Source organism: Gymnoscopelus braueri, assembly GCF_963280865.1.
Source record: "Gymnoscopelus braueri genome assembly, chromosome: 24".
NCBI classification, from domain to species: domain Eukaryota; kingdom Metazoa; phylum Chordata; class Actinopteri; order Myctophiformes; family Myctophidae; genus Gymnoscopelus; species Gymnoscopelus braueri.
This window is the reverse complement of record NC_137626.1, coordinates 11,207,762-11,228,905: the sequence shown is the minus strand read 5'-3', so window position 1 is coordinate 11,228,905 and position 21,144 is coordinate 11,207,762. Positions and strand designations below refer to the sequence as shown.

The following is a 21,144-nucleotide window of genomic DNA, read 5'->3' as shown; positions in this document are numbered from 1 at the left end:
CCTAATGTTGTTTAAACCAGTGGTTCTCAAACATTTTCATGTCAAGGGCCCCCAAATTAATATGTATTGATGCCAGCCTGCCAGGGACCCCCTACAAGATTTGTGTTGTAAAAATATTCCTAATTTTCTTCCAAAATTCTTGTAGATCGGCTATTTTCAAATACTACAAGTATTTGAAAAAAAATCACACCCTGTGTGAAGTGGGCGGTGTCTTGCTAGCTAATCACAATACTGAATGGAGTCAACCAATCATGTACAAAAGATAAATACATTTATTGAAACACTCTTTATGATGGACGAAACCATAACTTGAAAAAAACCAAATGTTGTTTTTTTTCAAGTTATGGTTGCTTATATAGGGCTATGCACATGTGTCATGTGACACTGGCCAATCACAGTCCTGAATAGACTGTGATTGGCCAATCACAGCGCAGGATAATTCTACAAATTTCCTGGGCCCAGATCACAGCGCAGGAAAATGTACATTTTTCCAAATCTCACTTATAGGGGCGGTTTCACCGCCCAAAAATCACACCCAGTGTGAAGTGGGCGGTGTGGTCACAGTGGTCATCACAGTGATGGAAGAAGTGATGGAAGAAGTGATGGAAGAAGTGATGGAAGAAGTGATGGAAGAAACCATAACTTAAAAAGAACACATTTATGGTTTGTTTTAAGTTATGGTCCTATTTATAGGGCTATGCACATGTGTCATGTTTCCCTAGCCAATCACAGTCCTGAATAGACTGTGATTGGCCAATCACAGTGCAGGGTTAGGGGGGTACATTTGTGGCCAATCACAGCGCAGGATTTGGTGTGCAAATATCCAAACCTCACATATAGGGGTGGTTTCACCGCCCAAAAATGTTAATTACTAGGTAGTTACTATGTAGATTTTGATTATTATTACAAACATACATTACCCTTCAGCTCATATTTCGTCCATTTGAAAATAGCCAATCTACAAGCTCACAATGTGTTGCATCGCGACGCATTGTGAGCTTGCCTTGTAGATCTGCTATTTAAAAAAAAACTTTTTTAATACATTTGAAAACTTGTGAAATGGGACATTCTGCATTACTAATACTTTCCACTTTTGGTACTTTAAGTACATTTTGATGCCAATACTTTTGTACTTTTTCCTCAAGTAAATTTAGAAATCCTGACTTTTATTTGTAACAGCAATATTTCTACATTGCAGTATTGATACTTTTACTGGGGTAAAACATGTGAGTACCTCTTCCATCACTGTCAATTAGCCGAAGGGCTCATTTTCGATGAATTGAGTACAAAGGACCCCAATGGAAACAAGCCATTTAGGCTTTCTTGTGTTCAAAATCCTCTTAGCAGACCTTGTATTGAACTGTACTTTCCTGTGCTTTTTTGCAAACTGCTAATAAAGTATTCAATCAATCAATCAATCAATCAATCAATCAATCAATCAATCAGTAGCTAGTTCAGTGGTTTTCAACCAGTGGTCCGGGGACCACCAGTGGTCCTTGAGGGAGTACCAGGGGGTCCCCAGCAAAATGAGTTAATAGCGTCACAATAATTTTTAACCACTTAGCTTTGGCTATTCAAAAATAGCAGATCTGCAAGCTCATAGCGCGGCACCGAGTGCCGCGCTATGAGCTTGTAGATCTGCTATTTTTGAAAAACCTTGAAAAAGTGTGCATATCTTTGAATATTTATATTTTTTAAAGCGAAAATTAACTGATATCTTTGCTTCTGGGGGTCCCTGGCACAAAACATTTTCAGATGGGGGTCCGCGGCCAAATGCATATCAATTTAGGGGTCCTTGGCATGAAAAAGGTTGAAAACCACTGGGCCTAGTTGCATCTTTTGGGCTTTGTTTTCATAGACCCCGGTTGCTTGTTTCTCTCGCAATACCTGGCAACGCCGGGCATAAATAGCAAAGCGCGTGCCGGCGTCAGGAACATTCTTCTCACAGAGACATCACATCATAGGTGCAACACTGTGAGGAAACAGAGAAAGAAAACCAGCCCTTAAATCCTTTCTATTTCACAACGAGGACAAAACCCCCGACAATAAGAAGACAAAATGGTGAGTCTTCGTCGAATACGCGTCGAATAATAAAGCAGTAGTCCGTGTAAAAAAAAAATGAAAATGCAAGTTGCTGAGTTTTTCCCTCCTTTTAATGCAACACACACACACACACACACACACACACACACACACACACACACACACACACACACACACACACAAACACAGCAGGGCCCACTCACATCACCAACCACGTTATTATTGCAATACGTTAACGCAATATACAACGCAATAATAATGTAACTACGAATTAATTATTGTCTTAAATCTCATTAATATCCGTTAAACATCGTCTTTTTTTTGTCGACGCAGTGCCATTTCAAGCTGCGTACATAATTCATTTTGCTAAAACGTTATAACAGAAAATGTGTCCGTGCAGAATTGTGTTGTTGGTAGTGTACGCAGTATGTGGGTGTGTGTGTGTATGAGGGGGGGGGAGGGAGGGAGGGAGAGAGAGAGACATTATAACTGTGGAGAGAGAGAGAGAGAGAAAGCCGGGTGGCTGTTAGGCCTAATGTTAATGTTATACCCGGCCAGTAGTGGTGTGACATAATAATATGGACCCTCGTCGATTCTAAAGGTTTATTTGTCCTATTTTAACCGGTTGTTACATACGGACGTGCATCACAGCGCCGCTTATAATACGGCTATTTAGTTCCATTCGCTGCAGTGCAGATGAGTGATTTACAGTGTTCTATTACATGGCCGGCGTTGCCAGGTCTTGTGAGAGAAACAAGCAACCCGAGGTCTAGGAAAACGAGCCCAGAAGAAGCAACTAGGGCACTAGGCCATTATGAGCACCTTGAACCCTTTTGTATGCTGTCGTATACATTGCAATTAGCCGATCTACAAGCTTGAGCTACACGTGTGAGCTTGTAGGTCTGCTATTTTCAACAACAACAAAAATTGAAATAAAATGTGGAATATTTGGAATATTTTTTGAAACATTCTAACAAATATGGTACTGGGTAACGGGGCTCCCTGGCACTAAACATTTTCAGATGTGGTGGGTTAGGGACAAATACATATTAATTTGGGGGTCCATGACGTGAACACATTTTAGAACTACTGACTGGTTAAAATAATAAATAACTAAAAGTGAAGCAAGCCCAAATATGCCAGTGCACTTTTAGAAACGAGCCCCCCCCCCCCCGCAACCCACCAATATTTATAAGCAACTTTGGAGAAAAAGAAGCCCAGAAGTCGCTTATAATGAGCCGACATGGCAACACTGTACATGGCACATCTTATCCGTGTGAAATGGCTGATTCACCAGCTGTTAAAAAAAGAGGGAGTCGCCCTCTCTGTGTGTGTGTGTGTGTGAGAGGCTAGCCTCATTCTACGTCTATGGCAAGGGGAAAAACCTCGTCTAAACTCTGATTTAGCCTCATAATTGGGTACATTTTGAATAATATCTGACTGTTGTACATCACGATGTGACTCGATAATGCGGCAAAATCGAGTCAATACGGATCTATAAGGGAGGAGACGTTGAGGCGGGGCGCCGTGTAATCCCTGAGAGAAGAAGGAGGTTATGCGAGGACAGACACACACGAGGAACCGTTACTGTCAACGTCTATAGTCTGACGTGATTTACATACAGACAGACAAGAGTCGTTACTAGCCGAAAAAAAGAGCCGATCTACAAGCTCACAGACAGAGTAATCTGGGGATGCGATGGGAGCTCGCGTAGCTACGCCTAGGATCTGCTATTTTTAGGCAGGCTACAAAGGGGGGAATTAAAGGTTTATTCCACCATCATCATGGACGGCGCAGAGATGTTGCATTATGTAATGCAGAGGTTTTGCATATCGTTGGGTGGTGGTGTGTAATGCGGTACCACCTTTAAAACAACCTTTGTTGTGTGTAATGCAGAGGTTTTAAATCGTGTAACGTTGGTGTAATGACTCAGTTATTCCTATTCCAATGTTCCTAAAAATGTTTTGGGGGTGAGGCATCTTGACACCATTTTTAATGGTATAAGATATTATTGTGAGACAGAGGTGGCAACTGGATGGAAAATAATAACGGTTTAATGTGCTCCCATTCCCAATGACGCACAACACAGTTTAGATGCTTTCATGCTTCCTCCCCCCCCTCAGGGTGTCATGGCAGGAAGCTGAGAGGGGTGGCACTTGTTTTGTATATGAGAGAGAGAGAGAGAGAGAGAGAGAGAGAGAGAGAGATGGCGAAAGTAATGGATGATGATGACTCTCTGCTATGTATCTAGGCCCAACTGACATGTTACGGCGAATGAACACATTCAGAATGGTTAGCCTAGATGTGTAAATGTTATAGGTCATGTGAGTCTAAGCCATGAACCAGATGAACCTGTTTAACTCACAGAATGAGTACAAGCGTCACCGCCACCGCTTAAATTATTTTTCACTTAAAGGAATAGTTCACCCCCAAAAATGACTTGTTTTCTATCAATTACACACCCCATGAAGCATTGAATTCATGGAGATTTTTTTTGTTTTTGTCACATTCCTAAACCAATCATTTGATGATAATAATACAGATGCTAATGTATCCGGTAGGAGACACAAAGGAGACTCTTTGTGTCTCCTACCAGAGAGAGATAGCTGATTATCAAATTATTGGCTTAGGAATGTAATCAAAACAAACAAAAAAATCTCCATGAATTCAATGCTTCATGGGGTGTGTAATTGAATTGAAAATAAGTCATTTTTTTGGGTGAACTATACTCCTTTAACCTTTTTTAAGTTTGAGGACACATTTCTGGATGGACTTCAAACGACCACCACGGTGCATTAGATTAAATGGGGCGTACGGACGCAGCCTCAATACCCTCTCGAATGCTGACTAATACACGTTAACAATAGCACTGACTGTACCATACATAGTCAAAGCCCCGCTCAGTCAAAATGGCCACGGCATACAGTATGAAAAGCCAGACCCGTTTATTTTCTTTTACACTAATGCAAATGTGTCGCGATGATGATTTATCAGTGGTCGGCACTGTTAAGCCAGTACCACGCTTGCAAGAAGATCCTGGTTTTTACAACACAACCGGGGCCTTTCAGTGTGCTGTGTGTGGAGGTTGTGTGTTCTCCTTGTGTGTGTTCACGTGGATTTCCTCTCGGGGACACACACTCTTTTGCCGGTGTCCTTGAACCAAGGCACTTAAGCCTATTTTATACTGTGTGTGTGTGTGAGCCAAGCCATGGCTCATGGTGGCTCATAGCTCTGTACTAGATACTATTGGAGCTCACACAGTATAGATTACACGTTAGAGCAGGGTGCCCTCTGCCCCCCCCCCCCCCCCCCGCCCCCTAAGAGTCAGGATGGGTTAAATCAGTGATTTTCAACCTTTTTCATGCCAAGGACCCCTAAATTGATATACACTTGGCCGCGGACCCCCATCTGTAAATGTTTTGTGTCAGGGACCCCCAGAAGCAAAGATTTTAGTTAAAAAATGTTCGCTTGAAAAAATTATATATATTCAAAGATATACACTCAATGTTCAAGATTTTTCAAAACATAGCAGATCTACAAGCTCATGGCGCGGCACTCGGTGCCACGCTATGAGCTTGTAGATCTGCTATATCTGCTATTTTTTTAATAGCCAAAGCTAAGTGGTTAAAATGATTGTGACACCATGTTAACTAATTTAGCTGGGGACCCCCTGGTACCCCCCCCCCAGGACCACTGCTTGAGAATCACTGGGTCAAACGCAGGGGATACATAACAGGTACGCGTTCAGTGTAACTAAACTGAATCTAAATCACATATGGGATTAGTGCCGGGAGGTCGCTGGAGGTGAGTAAATGCGTGATAAATGAGAAGCACTGCGCCGGTCGCGGGCCCCGCCTGTAATTCTTTTTTTAAAGCACTCTTGAAAGACGTCATATCCCTGGTATCATCTGCGTGCTGGCGAATATAAAATCGGGGTCAGTGGGCTGGAATAGCAGCTGGAAAACATCCATGCATGCGCCTGTGTATTGGGGTTAAGTGATTGAAATAGCTAGCCGCTGACCTAGCTGCCATGCCCATAGTCGGCACTCCCATATTCCTGTGCAATGTCACTGGCCCGACCCCCCCCCCCCCTTAGCTTTATGGAAAATAGTTGTTGACCTCACCACACAAGGTGGATGCTCTCACACACAACCGCAATAACATTCAACTTTTAATAAGTACAATTTATTCATTTAGACCGGGAACGCAGCTGTGTGTCCTTTTAAGATTTCTTTGGGCTATTGGAAAAATAGCAGATCTACAAGCTCATAGCGCGGTAGTGCCGCGCTATGAGCTTGTATATCTGCAATTTTTTTTTTGAAAAATCGTGAACATTTGCAAATCTTTGAATATATACTTTTAAAGTGAACATTTGTAACTCAAATCTTTGCTTCTGGTGATCTCTGGAACAACATCATTTTAGATATTTTTGAATTTTTTGTATTTTTATATTTCTTATGTAAAAAACAACAACAGAACTATTAGAATTTAGAAAACATTTTTAGAATCTGCCTCAGATCTTAATGGGTTAAGTCATTTAGCAGACGCCGTTAACCCAGAGCGCTTTAACAGTAAGCAAGGTAAACACAAGGTAATGCATCAAATGCATAGACAGTGTAGTGCCTCGGTAATCTAGGATCATAGGTAAACCAAGAACCTATCATCAGTCTAAACATTATTATAAATGAATAAATATGTACATACGATTACACATTTAAGTTGATTAATTGTAACTCAAATAATTGCGATTAACGATTTATTCATGCGTTTGGCCATTGATCATTGGGACGTATTAATAAAAACGTAATTTATTTTTCCCTTTTAGGCTCGTAATCAAAAATTGCACAGGGCAGATATGACAAATATACAAAACAAATTACGCATATATTTTGATATTTTATACACTATAAAAATGCAATTCATTATACATAAAAAAATAGTGGAAATAGCTGATCTACAAGCTTACAACGCGTCACAAAGTGACGCGTTGTAAGCTTGTAGATCAGCTATTTCTGCTTTTTTTAATATTTGAAAATGTATGAACATTTTTCAACTTGGAAACGATAATGACGATTATGCAAAAATAATTTAGATTACCGTAATTTTCGCACTATAAGCCGCACCTGAGTATAAGCCGCAGCAGCTAAATTGAATGATTTGTACATATATAAGCCGCACTGGACTATAAGCCGCGGGTGTAAAATCCATAGATTTAGGAGGTCCCCTAGTGGCCGTTAGCTGTAAAAATCCATAGATAAGCCGCACCGTTATATAAGCCGCAGGGTCGAAAAATGTCGCGGCTTATAGTCCGAAATTTACGGTATCTAAAATATTTGCAATTAAACGATTATATGTAATAGTTGTGACAGGCCTATATTGTACATTGAAACTATACAAACAATAGGATGCCAGGTCAGCAAATGAACCGCCTGGCATCTGTCGAAATAACATGCCATCTAGATAACATTTTAACCTTTGCATAAGACTACATGGTCGTCAGGGCCTAGCGGCTAAAGTGGAGCCTGAAGCAATTTGATCTGATATTATTGACTCCTAAAATAACGTGGTAAAATCCTCCATTAATTCTCACTTGGATGGTGTGAAGGAACAGGGGGGGCCAAGTGGATTTGAATCCACTCTTTGGAGTTACATTCACACTGAGGATTTCACAGTGCTGCAGCCAGACGTCTGTACCAAAAGGGTTTGTCAACACCCCAGGCAGTAGCATGAGTCCTTCCACAGAGGGCATAGTTATATTTTGCCAGCACTAGTTGTGTGTGTGTGTGTGTGTGTGTGTGTGTGTGTGTGTGTGTGTGTGTGTGTATATTCTCATATTACCAGTTGCAGCTGGTCCCTTTTTGTTAACCCTTAACCAAAAATGATAATGAAATCACAGTGGAAAGAGTAAAATATCCAAAAGTAGCAGATCTACAAGCTCAAAACGCGTCGCTTCGCGCCGCGTTTCGACCTTGTGGATCTGCTACTCTTGATGCTTTTGTGTGACGCTGTACTATGGATGGATCAAGTAGGGCGTTAATTTACCCAAAAAAAACACAAAAAGTTAGAATATGGAGATGGGAGGTCCCGACAGCAACGATGTCCAAAATGACACAGATGCTTTCCCGTATTGAAAGGTATAACGACATTATAGGCTTTCCAGGTCTTAATGGGTTAAACTTACACAATTAAAAATGACAATAAATGCATTTATAAATGTGGTTATAATGCATTTTAGATCCGGCCTTAATATAATATGCAATATAGTTTTTATAACATTATGGTCACATCCCGAGTAGTCTTGCATCATGCATGGCAAGATGATCAGAGATCTCTGCCTACTGGTGTGCAGTGATGGGTAGTTCGTGATCGATTCCTTCAAAAGAACCGGTTCATTGACGTGAAGGTTAACGCTTTCGTTCATGCAGGGCGGGCTGTTCCTGCGACAGACAGACAGACAGACAGACAGACAGACAGACAGACAGACAGACAGAGGTGCGGTTGAGTTGTTTTTCACTAGACATGAACGAATCATTTGAACGAATCATTTGAACGAATCATTTGAACGTGTCATTGCCATGAACATGAACGAAATCGTTCGTTCGCTGAAATGAACGTTTTTTTCCCCCACCCCTACTGCTGTGACATCAAGGAATGGGCTTAAACTGGGCGTAAACAATTCGCTGGGGGAGGGAGAGCAGCGTCGCAAAATCAATGCAAAGACTTAGGGTTGGTCCTTCCTGTTGGGCGGGGTATCGGGGGTTGGTTTGTCAAAGCAGTGAGCGTAGGTTTGTTAGTGCTGGTGTTCTCTGCCGTTTAAGCCATTAAGACCTGAGGCCGCTTCTAAACATTTTCTAAATCCTAACAGTTTTTCGGAAAAAAAATAAAAAAAAATATTTTCACGATTTTTCAAAAATAGCAGATCTACAAGCTCGTAGCGCGGCACTCGGTGCCGCGCTATGAGCTTGTATATCTGCTATTTTTGAATAGCCTAAAGAAATCTAAAAGTCACACAGATGCGTTCCAGGTATCAATGGGTTAAGCCCATAACATTGAATATAGATTTCCCCAGACGTATCAGCAGATGGACATCTCCGATCCTCCGGATAATATTATGCAAGACTACATCCTGACTGAGAGATGCTGATGATGATGATGGCTTTCAGCCGAATTGCCTTTGTTGTAGCCTTGTATAAATAGAAGACTATTGATCCGTGTGTGCTGGTGTTGTTTGTCACAACCGTGCACCTGATAGTTTCAAGATTGGTAGTTAAGAATGCTTCTACTTTAAAAAAAAAACATATATCCATACTGAGAGTGTAACCATGTCAGTATGAATAATATGCACTACCATCCCTCTCCAGTTCAGTAGTGCTCTCCAAAGTGGTGAGCATCTTTTCTTTCTAAGAAACCTCATGAAATATTTACTTAGAGAGGTTGTATGAGTGGACCATACGGTATTACTGTAGGCTACTTGAAAAAGTGGTACAATACTTTTTTCAAAAATACAAGCTCGTAGCGCCGCTATAGATCTGCTATTTTTTGAAAATCGTGAAAATGTGTGCAAATCTTTGAATATATATATTGTTTTAAAGCCAACATTTCTAACTAAAATCTTTGCTTCTGCGTGTCCCTGGAACAAGATATTTTGAGATGGGGGTCCGTGGCCAAATACATATAATTTTGGGGGTCCTTGACATGAAATAGTTTGAGCACCACTGAGAGAAACATGTTTTTCAGAATACTGTTGGGATTTAGAAGACATTTTGTAGAATCGGCCTCAGGCCTTAAGGCCTTTGCAGACAGGGTGCGATTAGTCAATTAAGACGCACGAATCGAACTGGGTTCGATTGGAGAAAAAAAACGCATCGCCGCATCGCATCGCCGCACGGTAAATTCGGAGCCGGTGTGCATGAGGTCATTGAGAACCAATGTGTTCATTTAAAAAATGATATTGTCCGTTTTTTCCGTGCGAAAAATCGCATCCTGTCTGCAAAGGCCTTAAATGGGTGCCCACAAGGCTTTGGTTGAATGATGTCATCAAAACAAGATTCGTATGAATCCAATTTTGAGGGCAGGGCAACACCTAATTTTAAATGCTGTAATTCAAAAGGGAATTTGTTTTGCTTATGTTAAAGTTTGACATCAAACGATAAATATGTTTAACGAATGTTGGAAACCATTGTTTCAAGTTGAACATCTATAAATGTAATTTCAGTCTGCTAAACAGTAGAAAGGATCCCAGACAGAGCATTGCAATCATATCTGGATTTGAATGCTAGACCATGAATATTATGCCAAGTACAGCTAAAACGGTAACTAGCAACTTCCTCCTGCAAATTCCATTCAGGACAAACCTGATTGTCTAGATACGGACTATTATGTCAATATCAGAAGTTGTTCCTTATCTGTTGCCCCGCCTTTAAAGAGTGGGCAGTTATATTTCATTTGTACATTTTGAAAAACTCACCTGCTATTCTTGTCCAATGCGCTCATATTTTTCACACTAATATTGACCCTCCCTACCAACGTAAACGTGTTTCTTCCTACTCCAGCCAGTTTATGAAACAGGACAGACAGGCCGGTTAGCCTGCAGCCAAGCTCTCTCATCACACCAGACATCAGTCATAAATGATAAGCAAGTGCACTTGTCCTTTCGTCTTTCCCTCCCCATTCACTGGGAGAGAGCTGGAAATGTTTGAGCTGGGTGTGGACGTACTACCATTAACCACTTTAGCCCTATTTTTATACATAGGACATTTGAAAATAGCCGATCTACAAGCTCACAACGCGTCGCGATGCGACGCGTTGTGAGCTTGTAGATCGGCTATTTTCAAACATTTTAGCACTTTTACTTTCGGTACTTTAAGTACATTTTGATGCCAATACTTTTGTACTTTTACTCAAGCACATTTTTAATTCCAGACTTTAACTCGTAACAGAGTACTTCTACATTGCAGTATTGATAATTTTACTTAAGTAAAACATTTGAGTACTTTTTCCAACACTGCGTACTACTTTGGCCCTTATATGAGCTTTGACAGGGGGGTGTTGGCATCACTGCTTCCTCGTTCAGTCTGGACTGCGCCACGTGACACGTCTGTGTGATTCGGTTGGCATGGGGTCCATCCTAGCCATAGGAACCGGTTGACCTCGGCTTGTCGCAGAAGTCCAGTGCCCCTTTCTTTTAGCCGACTTTGCCTCCTGCCATCGAAAAACAAACATACTCCTCCACGTACATACTCCTAAACTCATTTAAACCGGGAACGCATCTGTGTGTAACCACTTAAACCATTATTTTATACTTTGGATATTCAAAAATAGCAGACATACAAGCTCATAGCGTGAGTGCCGTGCTATGAGCATGTATTTGTGCAATTTTTAAAAAAATCGTGGGAAATTTGTGAAAATCTTTTGAACATTTGTAACTCCAATCTTTGCTTCTGCTGGGGGTCCCTGGAACAAAATATTTTGAGATGGGGGTCCGCTGCCAAATGCATATAATTTTGGACGGTCCTTTATATAATTAACATAAAAAAAAAAATAACATGAAAAAGTATGAGAACCACCGATATATAGCACCAACATAGTTTTTTTTCATAAAACTGTTAGGTTTTTAACAGACATTTGTAGAATCCCCAGAAACAATAAGATTTGAGTTACAAATGTTCACTTTAAAATATATATTCAAAGATTTGCACAAAGGTTCAAGATTTTTCAAAAATAGCAGATCTACAAGCTATGCGAGTGCCGCACTATGAGCTTGTAGATCTGCTATTTTTTGAACGGCCCAAAGAAATCCCAAAATGACACAGATGCGTTCCCGGTCTTAATGACTAATTAAAATTACCTGATCAAGCGCTTGGTCTTTAATGGGGAAAAAAAAACTGCAACTCATGCCACATGCCTGTCTGCACACACACACACCAAAGTGCCCTAAATAGATTGTGCCATATGTGCAAAGCCGTTCACGCTGGCATGGTGCATAGATGCTGCTAACAATGCTGGCCTAGATGCCCCGGAGCGAAGGACAAGAGTCCTGCCAGGAACAAGCGGCGTTTGTGTCACTGGCCACATTCAGTGCATTGAGGTCACAATGCAAATTTTGTGGCAAACTCATGACTGGCACAGAATTTCACTGTAGCCCCTGTTTGATTATAGCTGCCGGTGTACTCTGCCCCCTGCTGGTGATAAACAGACGCTGGCATGGGGTGGATCTCTGTGCCCTGTAGCAATGCAGAGAGAAATGGCTCTCTCATTATTTAACCGTGTTATATGGCCTAGTGATGTTTTTGTATTGCAAAAATGAATTTGAATCGAGTTTTCTTCAACAGTTAACTCTGCATGTTAGCGCACCCTTTTTCTATGAAGTGAACACCTTTTTCTATCCACAATTTGATGCGGAGTCATTTGGTGCTATTATCACTACCTTTAAATAAGTAAAATCTACATTTGATTTCATTTGGTGCTATTATCATTCCCTCTAACTGAATAAATCATATCCTACACATAAGTCATTTTGACTACAAAATGACTACACAAGTCATTTTGTACCATGAGTTTCAGACGAGTGTCATTTTAGAATTAATCTCTTTATTCATTTTTTTCTATATGCTGCTGTGTCCACATATTCTGGGTTACCGAGATGACCAAATGTCCCCTTTGGGATCAGTAGAGAGATTAAAAAAAAAGTATATTTCTTTAGGGTTTTCTGCCTTTATATTTTGGATAGTATAGTAAAGACGGACAGGAAACGGGGAGAGAGAGACCGGGAGTGACACGCCGCAAAGGCACGGGAATCGAACCCGCGACTCGCTGTCAGGCTGCAGGCGGCTGTGGTATGCACCTGCCCTTAACCACTCCAGTGCTCCGATCAGTAGATGTTTTGACCACCATTCCTCACCTTTTCTCCATCCCGTGTGTTTTTTTCCTCCTCCCTGTGCAGCGTGAATGTATCTCAGTCCATGTGGGGCAGGCCGGTGTCCAGATGGGCAACACGTGTTGGGAGCTGTACTGTCTGGAGCACGGCATCCAGCCCGACGGTCAGATGCCCAGCAACAAGCCCATCGGGGGCCACGACGACTCCTTCACCACGTTCTTCAGTGACACCGGCGCCGGGAAGTACGTCCCCCGAGCCATCTTTGTGGACCTGGAGCCCACGGTTATCGGTGAGTTGCAGTTGGAACGGGACGGACCCAAAACGCACCCAAGAGTAGTGTTGATTTTAACAGCAAATTTTGATTTAGTTTTAGTCATAGTCTTTTGAATCAAATTCCATTTAGTTTTAGTCATATTTTAGTCATCTGAAATGTTTTACTGTTAGTCTAGTTTTAGTTGACTAAATATCATAAGATTATAGTCGACTAAATCTACAGTTGATTTAGTCGACTAAAATGTGTTTTGGCGGTGCCTTGATGCCGTCGAAATGGCTGATTTTACACTTGGTTGCATGCTGAAAATAGCCGATCTACAAGCTCACAACGTGTCGCGCTGCGACGCGTTGTGAGCTTGTAGATCTGCTATTTTCAGAGCGCAACACCTGAGCGCATACCTGAACCAAGCATAAAATGACTTGTCTTTTAGTTCTACTGGATCTCTCCTCCACTAGTCCCTCCCTAACATTTTAGTCTAGTTTTTATTTGTGACGAAATTGTCAATATATTTAGCTTCAGTCATCATAGCTTAGTTTTTATTCAGTTTTCGTCAGTGAAAAAAAGGTAGAACAAGAACATTCTTCGTCATAGTTTTAGTCGACAAAGTCAACACTGCCCAAGAGGAAGGATGCGTTTCAGGATAATAAATGCATGGATGGCATGGATAGTTTAGATGGCTTGATTATCAAAGAATGATTTGAATACATGAAACCTGGATGTAAGACTTAATATCTCCATGGATTAACGTTCTCAATGTAATGGATGCTCTAAGCTCCATGGATTAACGTTCTCAATGTAATGGATGCTTTATATCTCCGTGGATTAAAGTTCTCAGTCGCCACGACTGCTTTCAGTCATTGGGATTCCATAGAAGCCAGCATAGCATGTCTTCTATGGAAGCACGTTGCGCAGCGAAAATAGCCGATCTACAAGCCCTCAATGCGTCTAGATCGGCTATTTTCGGTCATTATTTTAAGATTGGAGCATTTGTTTGTAGAGGTCAAACTAGCAATATGTTCTGTCTTCCATAAAAAAAAAGCGTCTTCCATAAAATCTTAATAGTCTCGGACATTTAATATAAAAGCCTCAATCGGTGATTTCTTCACCTGGATGGCAGTATGTAGAACAGCAGGAACAATATTACTAAAACATCATTTTGCATATTGTCAATGGTTTAGGAAACAGCACTAGTGTGTGGCGGGCTCCTTTCACACCGTTTCACATATCACACATTAACCCATTAAGAGCTGAAGCCGATTCTACAAATATCTCCTAGAAATCCCAACAGTTTTCTGAAAAACTTATGTTTCTATATCAGTGGTGCTCAAACCTTTTCATGTCAAGGACCCCCAAAATTATATGTTTTTTTGCCACGGACCCCCATCGCAAAATATGTTGTTCCAGGGACCCCCCAGAAGCAAGGATTTGAGTTGAAAATGTTCGCTTTAAAATAATATATATATATATTAATTTGCACACATTTTCTTGATTTTTCAAAAATAGCAGATATACAAGCTCGTAGCGCGGCACTCTGCGAGCTTGTATATCTGCTATTTTTGAATAGCCAAAGTGTAAAATAATGCTTTTTTTTTAGCTCAAATCAAAAAGTGACACAGATCCGTCCCAGGTCTTAATGGGTTAAGGACTGATTTTTTTCCAGTCGTGAGATATCATTTTTGCTTTAATCCACGCATCTCTCATTTTGACACGTTTATAACCGTTGTCTCTCTCTCTCTCTCTCTCCTAGATGAGGTCCGTACAGGTACCTACCGACAGCTGTTCCACCCCGAGCAGATGATCTCGGGCAAGGAGGACGCGGCCAACAACTACGCCCGCGGTCACTACACCATCGGCAAAGAAGTCATCGACTCCGTGCTGGACAGAATCCGCAAACTGGTGAGAGATGGCCCCGAGAAGATTTAAGTTTGCCGCCCATGTCTGTTAGTTCTACAATGCAATACGGCCATCTTGGCGTCCCCGAGTGCGCGTCAAGCTTAGTTTAGAATCCCAAAGATATGATATAAAAAATGTTAACACATTGACCGCCAGAGGTTAATCTCATAATGTACCAGTCACTCACCAGTGCCAACGTGTTATTGTTGTTTTTTAGTTTTTTTCATGTCGCCATAGATCTTGTTAAAATCCTTAAGATTGAGCCATACACGGTCTGTTTACATTGGCGACATCTCACTGTATCTCCCAGTGAAAACCGCATGTCAAACGGAGCTCCATGATTGTAGTTAGAGCGGATTACGTTAAACAGTGATATGCGAGGAGAAAAAACTGCAGGAAGAGAATTGAGTTTCAGTGTGCGCTTTAGAATGGGAGCCGGCGTGATCGTCAAAACCGGATCCCAAAATGGATCAAAAAATTCAGAAAGTGCACCTGGAAAATCTTCAGCGCGAATCGGCGGTTCGCGTAGATCTACGCGACTGGCACGCTGCGGCTTTAAATAGGTTCGCGTAGATCTACGCGATTGGCATTCAATGTGTTAATGCATTAATCTCTTCAAAATGTGGCTTGTGTTGCAGCCTTTTGCTAAATTCTAATATTCTAATCCATTGGTTATCAAAGTGGGGTCCGGGGACCCCCAGGGGGTCCTTGGAGGAGTTCCAGGGGGTCCCCAGCTAAATGATGGATACCGGTAGTTAGGTACCAAATGGACCCTTATGGGTCTGTAACTCTGAGAGTGTACAAATGGAACCAAATGGACCCTAATGGGTCCATTTGGTTCCATTTGTACACTCTCAAGAGTTCCATTTGTACACTCTCAGAGTTAAATTAACATTGATTTTACAATATAAATTGGGGTCCCAGAGATAGAAATGTCATTAAATGGGGGTCCGTAGCCTAATGCATGTCAAAGCGGGGGTTCTTGAAATGAAAATGGTTGAGAATCACTGCTAGAGGAGCCGTAAAAATCTCCTCTTATGGGGGGTCCCTGGCATATCTTTTCAAATGGGGGTCCGCGGGCTAAAAAGTGTCAATTTGGGGATCCTTGACATGAAATGGTTTGAGAACCACTGTTCCACCGTTCTAATCTATAGTCAATATTCAATATTCCAGCCCAGGTTAGATTTGTGTCAAATTATTAGCTTGTTGCTTAAATTATATCATTCTTTGACGTCCTTAACCCATTGATACCTGGAACGCATCTGTATCACTTTAGATGTCTTTGGGTATTCAAAAATAGCAGATATACAAGCTCATAGCGCGGCACCGAGTGCCGCGCTACGAGCTTGTAGATCTGCTATTTTTGAAAAATCGTGAAAAAATATTTTTTATATATTTTTCAAAAATCTGTTAGCATTTAGAAGACATTTTAAGAATCGGACTCAGGCCATAATGGGTTAATCTACTCCACAGTCGGACCAGTGCACTGGGCTCCAAGGTTTCCTGGTCTTCCACTCCTTCGGCGGAGGAACCGGCTCCGGCTTCACCTCCCTGCTGATGGAGCGTCTCTCCGTCGACTACGGCAAGAAATCCAAGCTGGAGTTCGCCATCTACCCCGCCCCTCAGGTGTCCACGGCCGTGGTGGAGCCCTACAACTCCATCCTGACCACGCACACCACCCTGGAACACTCCGACTGTGCCTTCATGGTGGACAACGAGGCCATCTACGACATCTGCCGCAGGAACCTGGACATCGAGCGTCCCTCGTACACCAACCTCAACCGCCTGATCAGCCAGATCGTGTCGTCCATCACCGCCTCTCTGCGCTTCGACGGCGCCTTGAACGTGGACCTCACGGAGTTCCAGACCAACCTGGTGCCGTACCCTCGCATCCACTTCCCTCTGGCCACCTACGCCCCGGTCATCTCCGCCGAGAAGGCCTACCACGAGCAGCTCTCCGTGGCCGAGATCACCAACTCCTGCTTCGAGCCGGCCAACCAGATGGTGAAGTGCGACCCCCGCCACGGCAAGTACATGGCCTGCTGCCTGCTGTACCGAGGCGACGTCGTGCCCAAGGACGTCAACGTGGCCATCGGCAACATCAAGACCAAGCGGAGCATCCAGTTCGTGGACTGGTGTCCCACGGGCTTCAAGGTGGGCATCAACTACCAGCCGCCCACCGTGGTCCCCGGGGGAGACCTGGCCAAGGTGCAGAGGGCCGTGTGCATGCTGAGCAACACCACGGCCATCGCCGAGGCCTGGGCCCGCCTGGACCACAAGTTTGACCTCATGTACGCCAAGAGGGCCTTCGTCCACTGGTACGTGGGCGAGGGCATGGAGGAGGGAGAGTTCTCCGAGGCCAGAGAGGACATGGCCGCCCTGGAGAAGGATTACGAAGAGGTGGGCGTCGACTCCTTTGAGGATGATCAAGAGGGCGAGGAGTACTAGGCTAGGATGTAATACCCCCCCCTCCCCCCTTTCATTGACTATAGTCACACGGTGGCCATTTTGGATAAGGTTTTCCCACCTCTCCCCCTGAGCATGACGTAAAAGAGCAAAATGGCCATTGTTTGAGTATGGTCAATGCCTGACAAATTATGGAGAGAGCTGCAGTTTAATACCCGACCAGCATGAAAACAACACGGAAACACATCTGATTAGTGACTTTTATCTCTCTCTCTGTTCAATACAAAATTGTTCACGTTGACCAACATTGTCGCTGTTTCTTTCTTTCTTTCTCTTTTTTTTTTTTAAAACCATGGCACTACACGTAGTCTGACAGACACGCCAAAATAAAGAAAATAAAAACTGGATGTGAATGTTTTTAGTTTATTCAATGACTGGGTCTGTTTAATGTCACAGTTAGTTAAAAAGTTACTGCCGTGCAGAAAGGTTTGCCAAACTAATTCACTTCTTGGTCCGATGAAGAACCGTGCTTCCTGATGTGAAACCCCCCCTCCCCCCCACCTTTCTAAATAAAATTGTTTATTAAATGCCTCTTGTTCCTATGTCGTCATCATAGCCCTAATGACAGCCCTATATCAGCCCATTAAGACCTGGAACTGGACCTCTGTCACTTAAATTTCTTTGGCTATTCAAAAATAGCAGATATACAAGCTCATAGCGCGGCACCGAGTGCCGCGCTATGAGCTTGTAGATCTGCTATTTTTGAAAAATCTTGAAAAAAAAATTTTTGGGTTTTTTTTTCTCCAAAAACTGTTAGGATTTAGATTTTTTTTAAAGAATGGCCTCAGGTCTTTAATTGGTTAGTCCTGCTGAGGTATCATTCTCTTGTCGGGTGGAAACCTTGTATGTCCAAAACCATTCAATTTATTTATATTATAAAAAAATATATAATCTGCGAGCTGTGTTGCTCGCAATTGCTTTGTGTTGTGAGCTTGTAGATCGGCTATCGTCACTACTTTAGTGCAACACTCTTGTATGATAAAGTAGGACATTAATTTACGGGGGGGACAAAAGACATAATACATTTAGATATGGAGATGGAAGGTTTCTGCTCGACAGCAACGATGTGTACTTTGGGAATGTATTGCTGAGGCAGAGCTGTTAAGACAGTACATTCACCATTATATCTAGCATTAAGCAGTGGTGGAAAAAGTAGCAATAGTAAAAGTAGCAGTACCACAAAATACACTCTGTTACAAGTAAAAGGCCTGTGTTCAAAATGTTACTTGAGTAAAAGTACAAAAGTATTAGCATCAAAATATACTTAAAGTACTAAAATGTTTGAAAATAGCCGATCTACAAGCTCACAACGCGTCGCGTTGCGACGCGTTGTGAGCTTGTAGATCGGCTATTTTCAAACATCCTATGTATAAAATAGGGCTAAAGGGGTTAATGTATGTTTTATAATGTAATAATTTATATCTGCAAAGTAACTTGTAACTAAAGTTTTCAAATAATTGTAGTGGAGTAAAAGTACAATATTTGCCTCTGAGATGTAGTGGAGTAGAAGTAAAAGTACTGAAAACTGTAAATACTCCAGTAAAGTAAAAAAATTACCTACAAATTGTACTTAGGCACTTTCCACCACTGGCATTAAGTAGACAACTTATTCTATTTACTGTATTGTTATAGTTGGTTGGACAAAGGTTATGTCAGCACGTTATGTTAGGCTAGCCTAACATTGTTGAGGTTATCATTGGAGGGGAATAAAATAATCCTGTTGGGCAGTGGCACACAAAGACGTCTAGACTGGAACACTTCAGGAGATTAGCTGGAACAATCAAGACATGACAAACGGCACATAAAAGAACATACTGCAGCCACAGATTTTTGGGGGGGAATTGGAGACATTTTGCACTTAATGCCTGGCATCCAAGCATCTTTTATTCATCTATTTAATCATCCAACAACTATTAGAGCTAATGCATTTTTTTTGGGGGGGGAGGCTGATATCTCAAATAATCCCATCATTATTTCTATGAGGTGAGATGTGGCTGATCCACCAGTAGATGGCACTGCGGTTACACCAAGATGAGTGAAGAAGGCACTAGAATGACAATAAATGGACCATTGGACTAAGCCAAACAGCACTAGACAAATCACATTTATAAGCCATCTTGCGAGATAAACAGGCTTATTTGAGATTAATTCATTTACACTGATTACATAACTATCATTAATGTAGTACAATCACCTTAATGATGAACCCAACTGGAAGCCCCGAAGCTCAACTAGCCCCATGGAATGTAAGTATTGGCAAAATGGTCTGGCCTTTTTCAGGACTTTCACTCAAAGCGTAAATTAATTAGTCATGAATTTATTATGAACCGATCATTAATTCCTGGTCCTCACCATTAACTAATGGTGAAAGTCACTATGACTTAACCAAGTGTAAAATATCATGTCCAAAACTGTTACTTCACAGGATTCAAATTCAAAATCATCCAAAGTAGCAGATCTACAAGCTCAAAATGTGTTGCTTCGAGCTTGTGGATCCGCTACTTTTGATGCTTTTGTGTGACACTAGAATGATCAAGTAGGGCGTTAATTTACGGGAAAAAACCCAAAAGTTAAAATATGGTGATAAGAGGTTTTTATGCCCGACAGCAACGATCTACTTGTGTCTTCAAACCACATTTTGGCTGGAAGCTTCTATATTTTTGCGAGCCACAGGGTGGCGCTGTCCCTGTCTCCCTCTCAGCAGAGGTACAGTTGAGGACACATCTGTAATTGGTTGTGAATAATTAAAGCTCCATCTGTGAGTATAGTCTGAGTGCGGACAAGGGATTCACACAGGTCACACTTTCATATTGGCCCACTTTGCTGTGTAGACCGTTGGTTCTCAAAGTGGGGTCCGCGGACCCCCAGGGGTCCCCAGCAAAATTAGTTAATATAGCGTCACAATCACTTTAACCATAATTTTATACTTTGGCTATTCAAAAATAGCAGATCTACAAGCTCATAGCGCGGCACCAAGTGCCGCGCTATGAGCTTGTAGATCTGCAGTGGTCGGCTGTAGTGGTCGGCTATGACATGCAAATTACAAACATAAAAAGACCTAAACTTGACATGATAAAAATACGCAAATGATTTTTTAAGTGAAAACAAAAACAAAACAAAACACAAACTCAGATATTGCACAGTGTCTTTAACGTTGATCTTTAATATTAAAACAACCAAAAATATACAATAATTATGATAATTTCCTTGTTTATCCTATAACTACATGTTAAAAAAACAATCACAATACAACATCAACAAAATTCCAAAAAGTTTTGACAGCATTGAAGGTATAAACCAGTGGTTCTCAAAGTTCCAGGGGGTCCCCAGCAAAAGTAGTTAATAGAGCGTCACAACCATTTTAACCACTTTATCCATTTATACATTGGCTATTCAAAAATAGCAGATATGTAAGCTCACAGCGCGTCACTTTGTCCCACGCTCCGAGCTTGTATATCTGCTATTTTTTAGAACATTTGGAAATGTTTGGGAAATGTTTAATCATTTAGATTCCTTCTTTCACATAAATCTTCTCTTCTGGGGGTCCTCTGGCACAAACTATTTTTAGATGAGGGTCCGCGGTACAAATACA

General features: G+C 41.8%; 1 protein-coding gene across 1 annotated transcript; it reads left to right on the top strand.

The window, feature by feature from the left end:
* The first annotated feature begins 1,920 nt into the window (after positions 1-1,920).
* On the top strand, positions 1,921-18,083 carry LOC308080702 (tubulin alpha chain-like). The gene is made up of 4 exons (XM_080422649.1): positions 1,921-2,061; positions 12,986-13,208; positions 14,941-15,089; positions 16,560-18,083. Exons 1-4 carry the CDS (start codon positions 2,059-2,061, stop codon positions 17,532-17,534), a joined length of 1,350 nt encoding a protein of 449 aa, XP_080278775.1. The 5' UTR covers positions 1,921-2,058; the 3' UTR covers positions 17,535-18,083.
* The last annotated feature ends 3,061 nt before the right edge of the window (positions 18,084-21,144 follow it).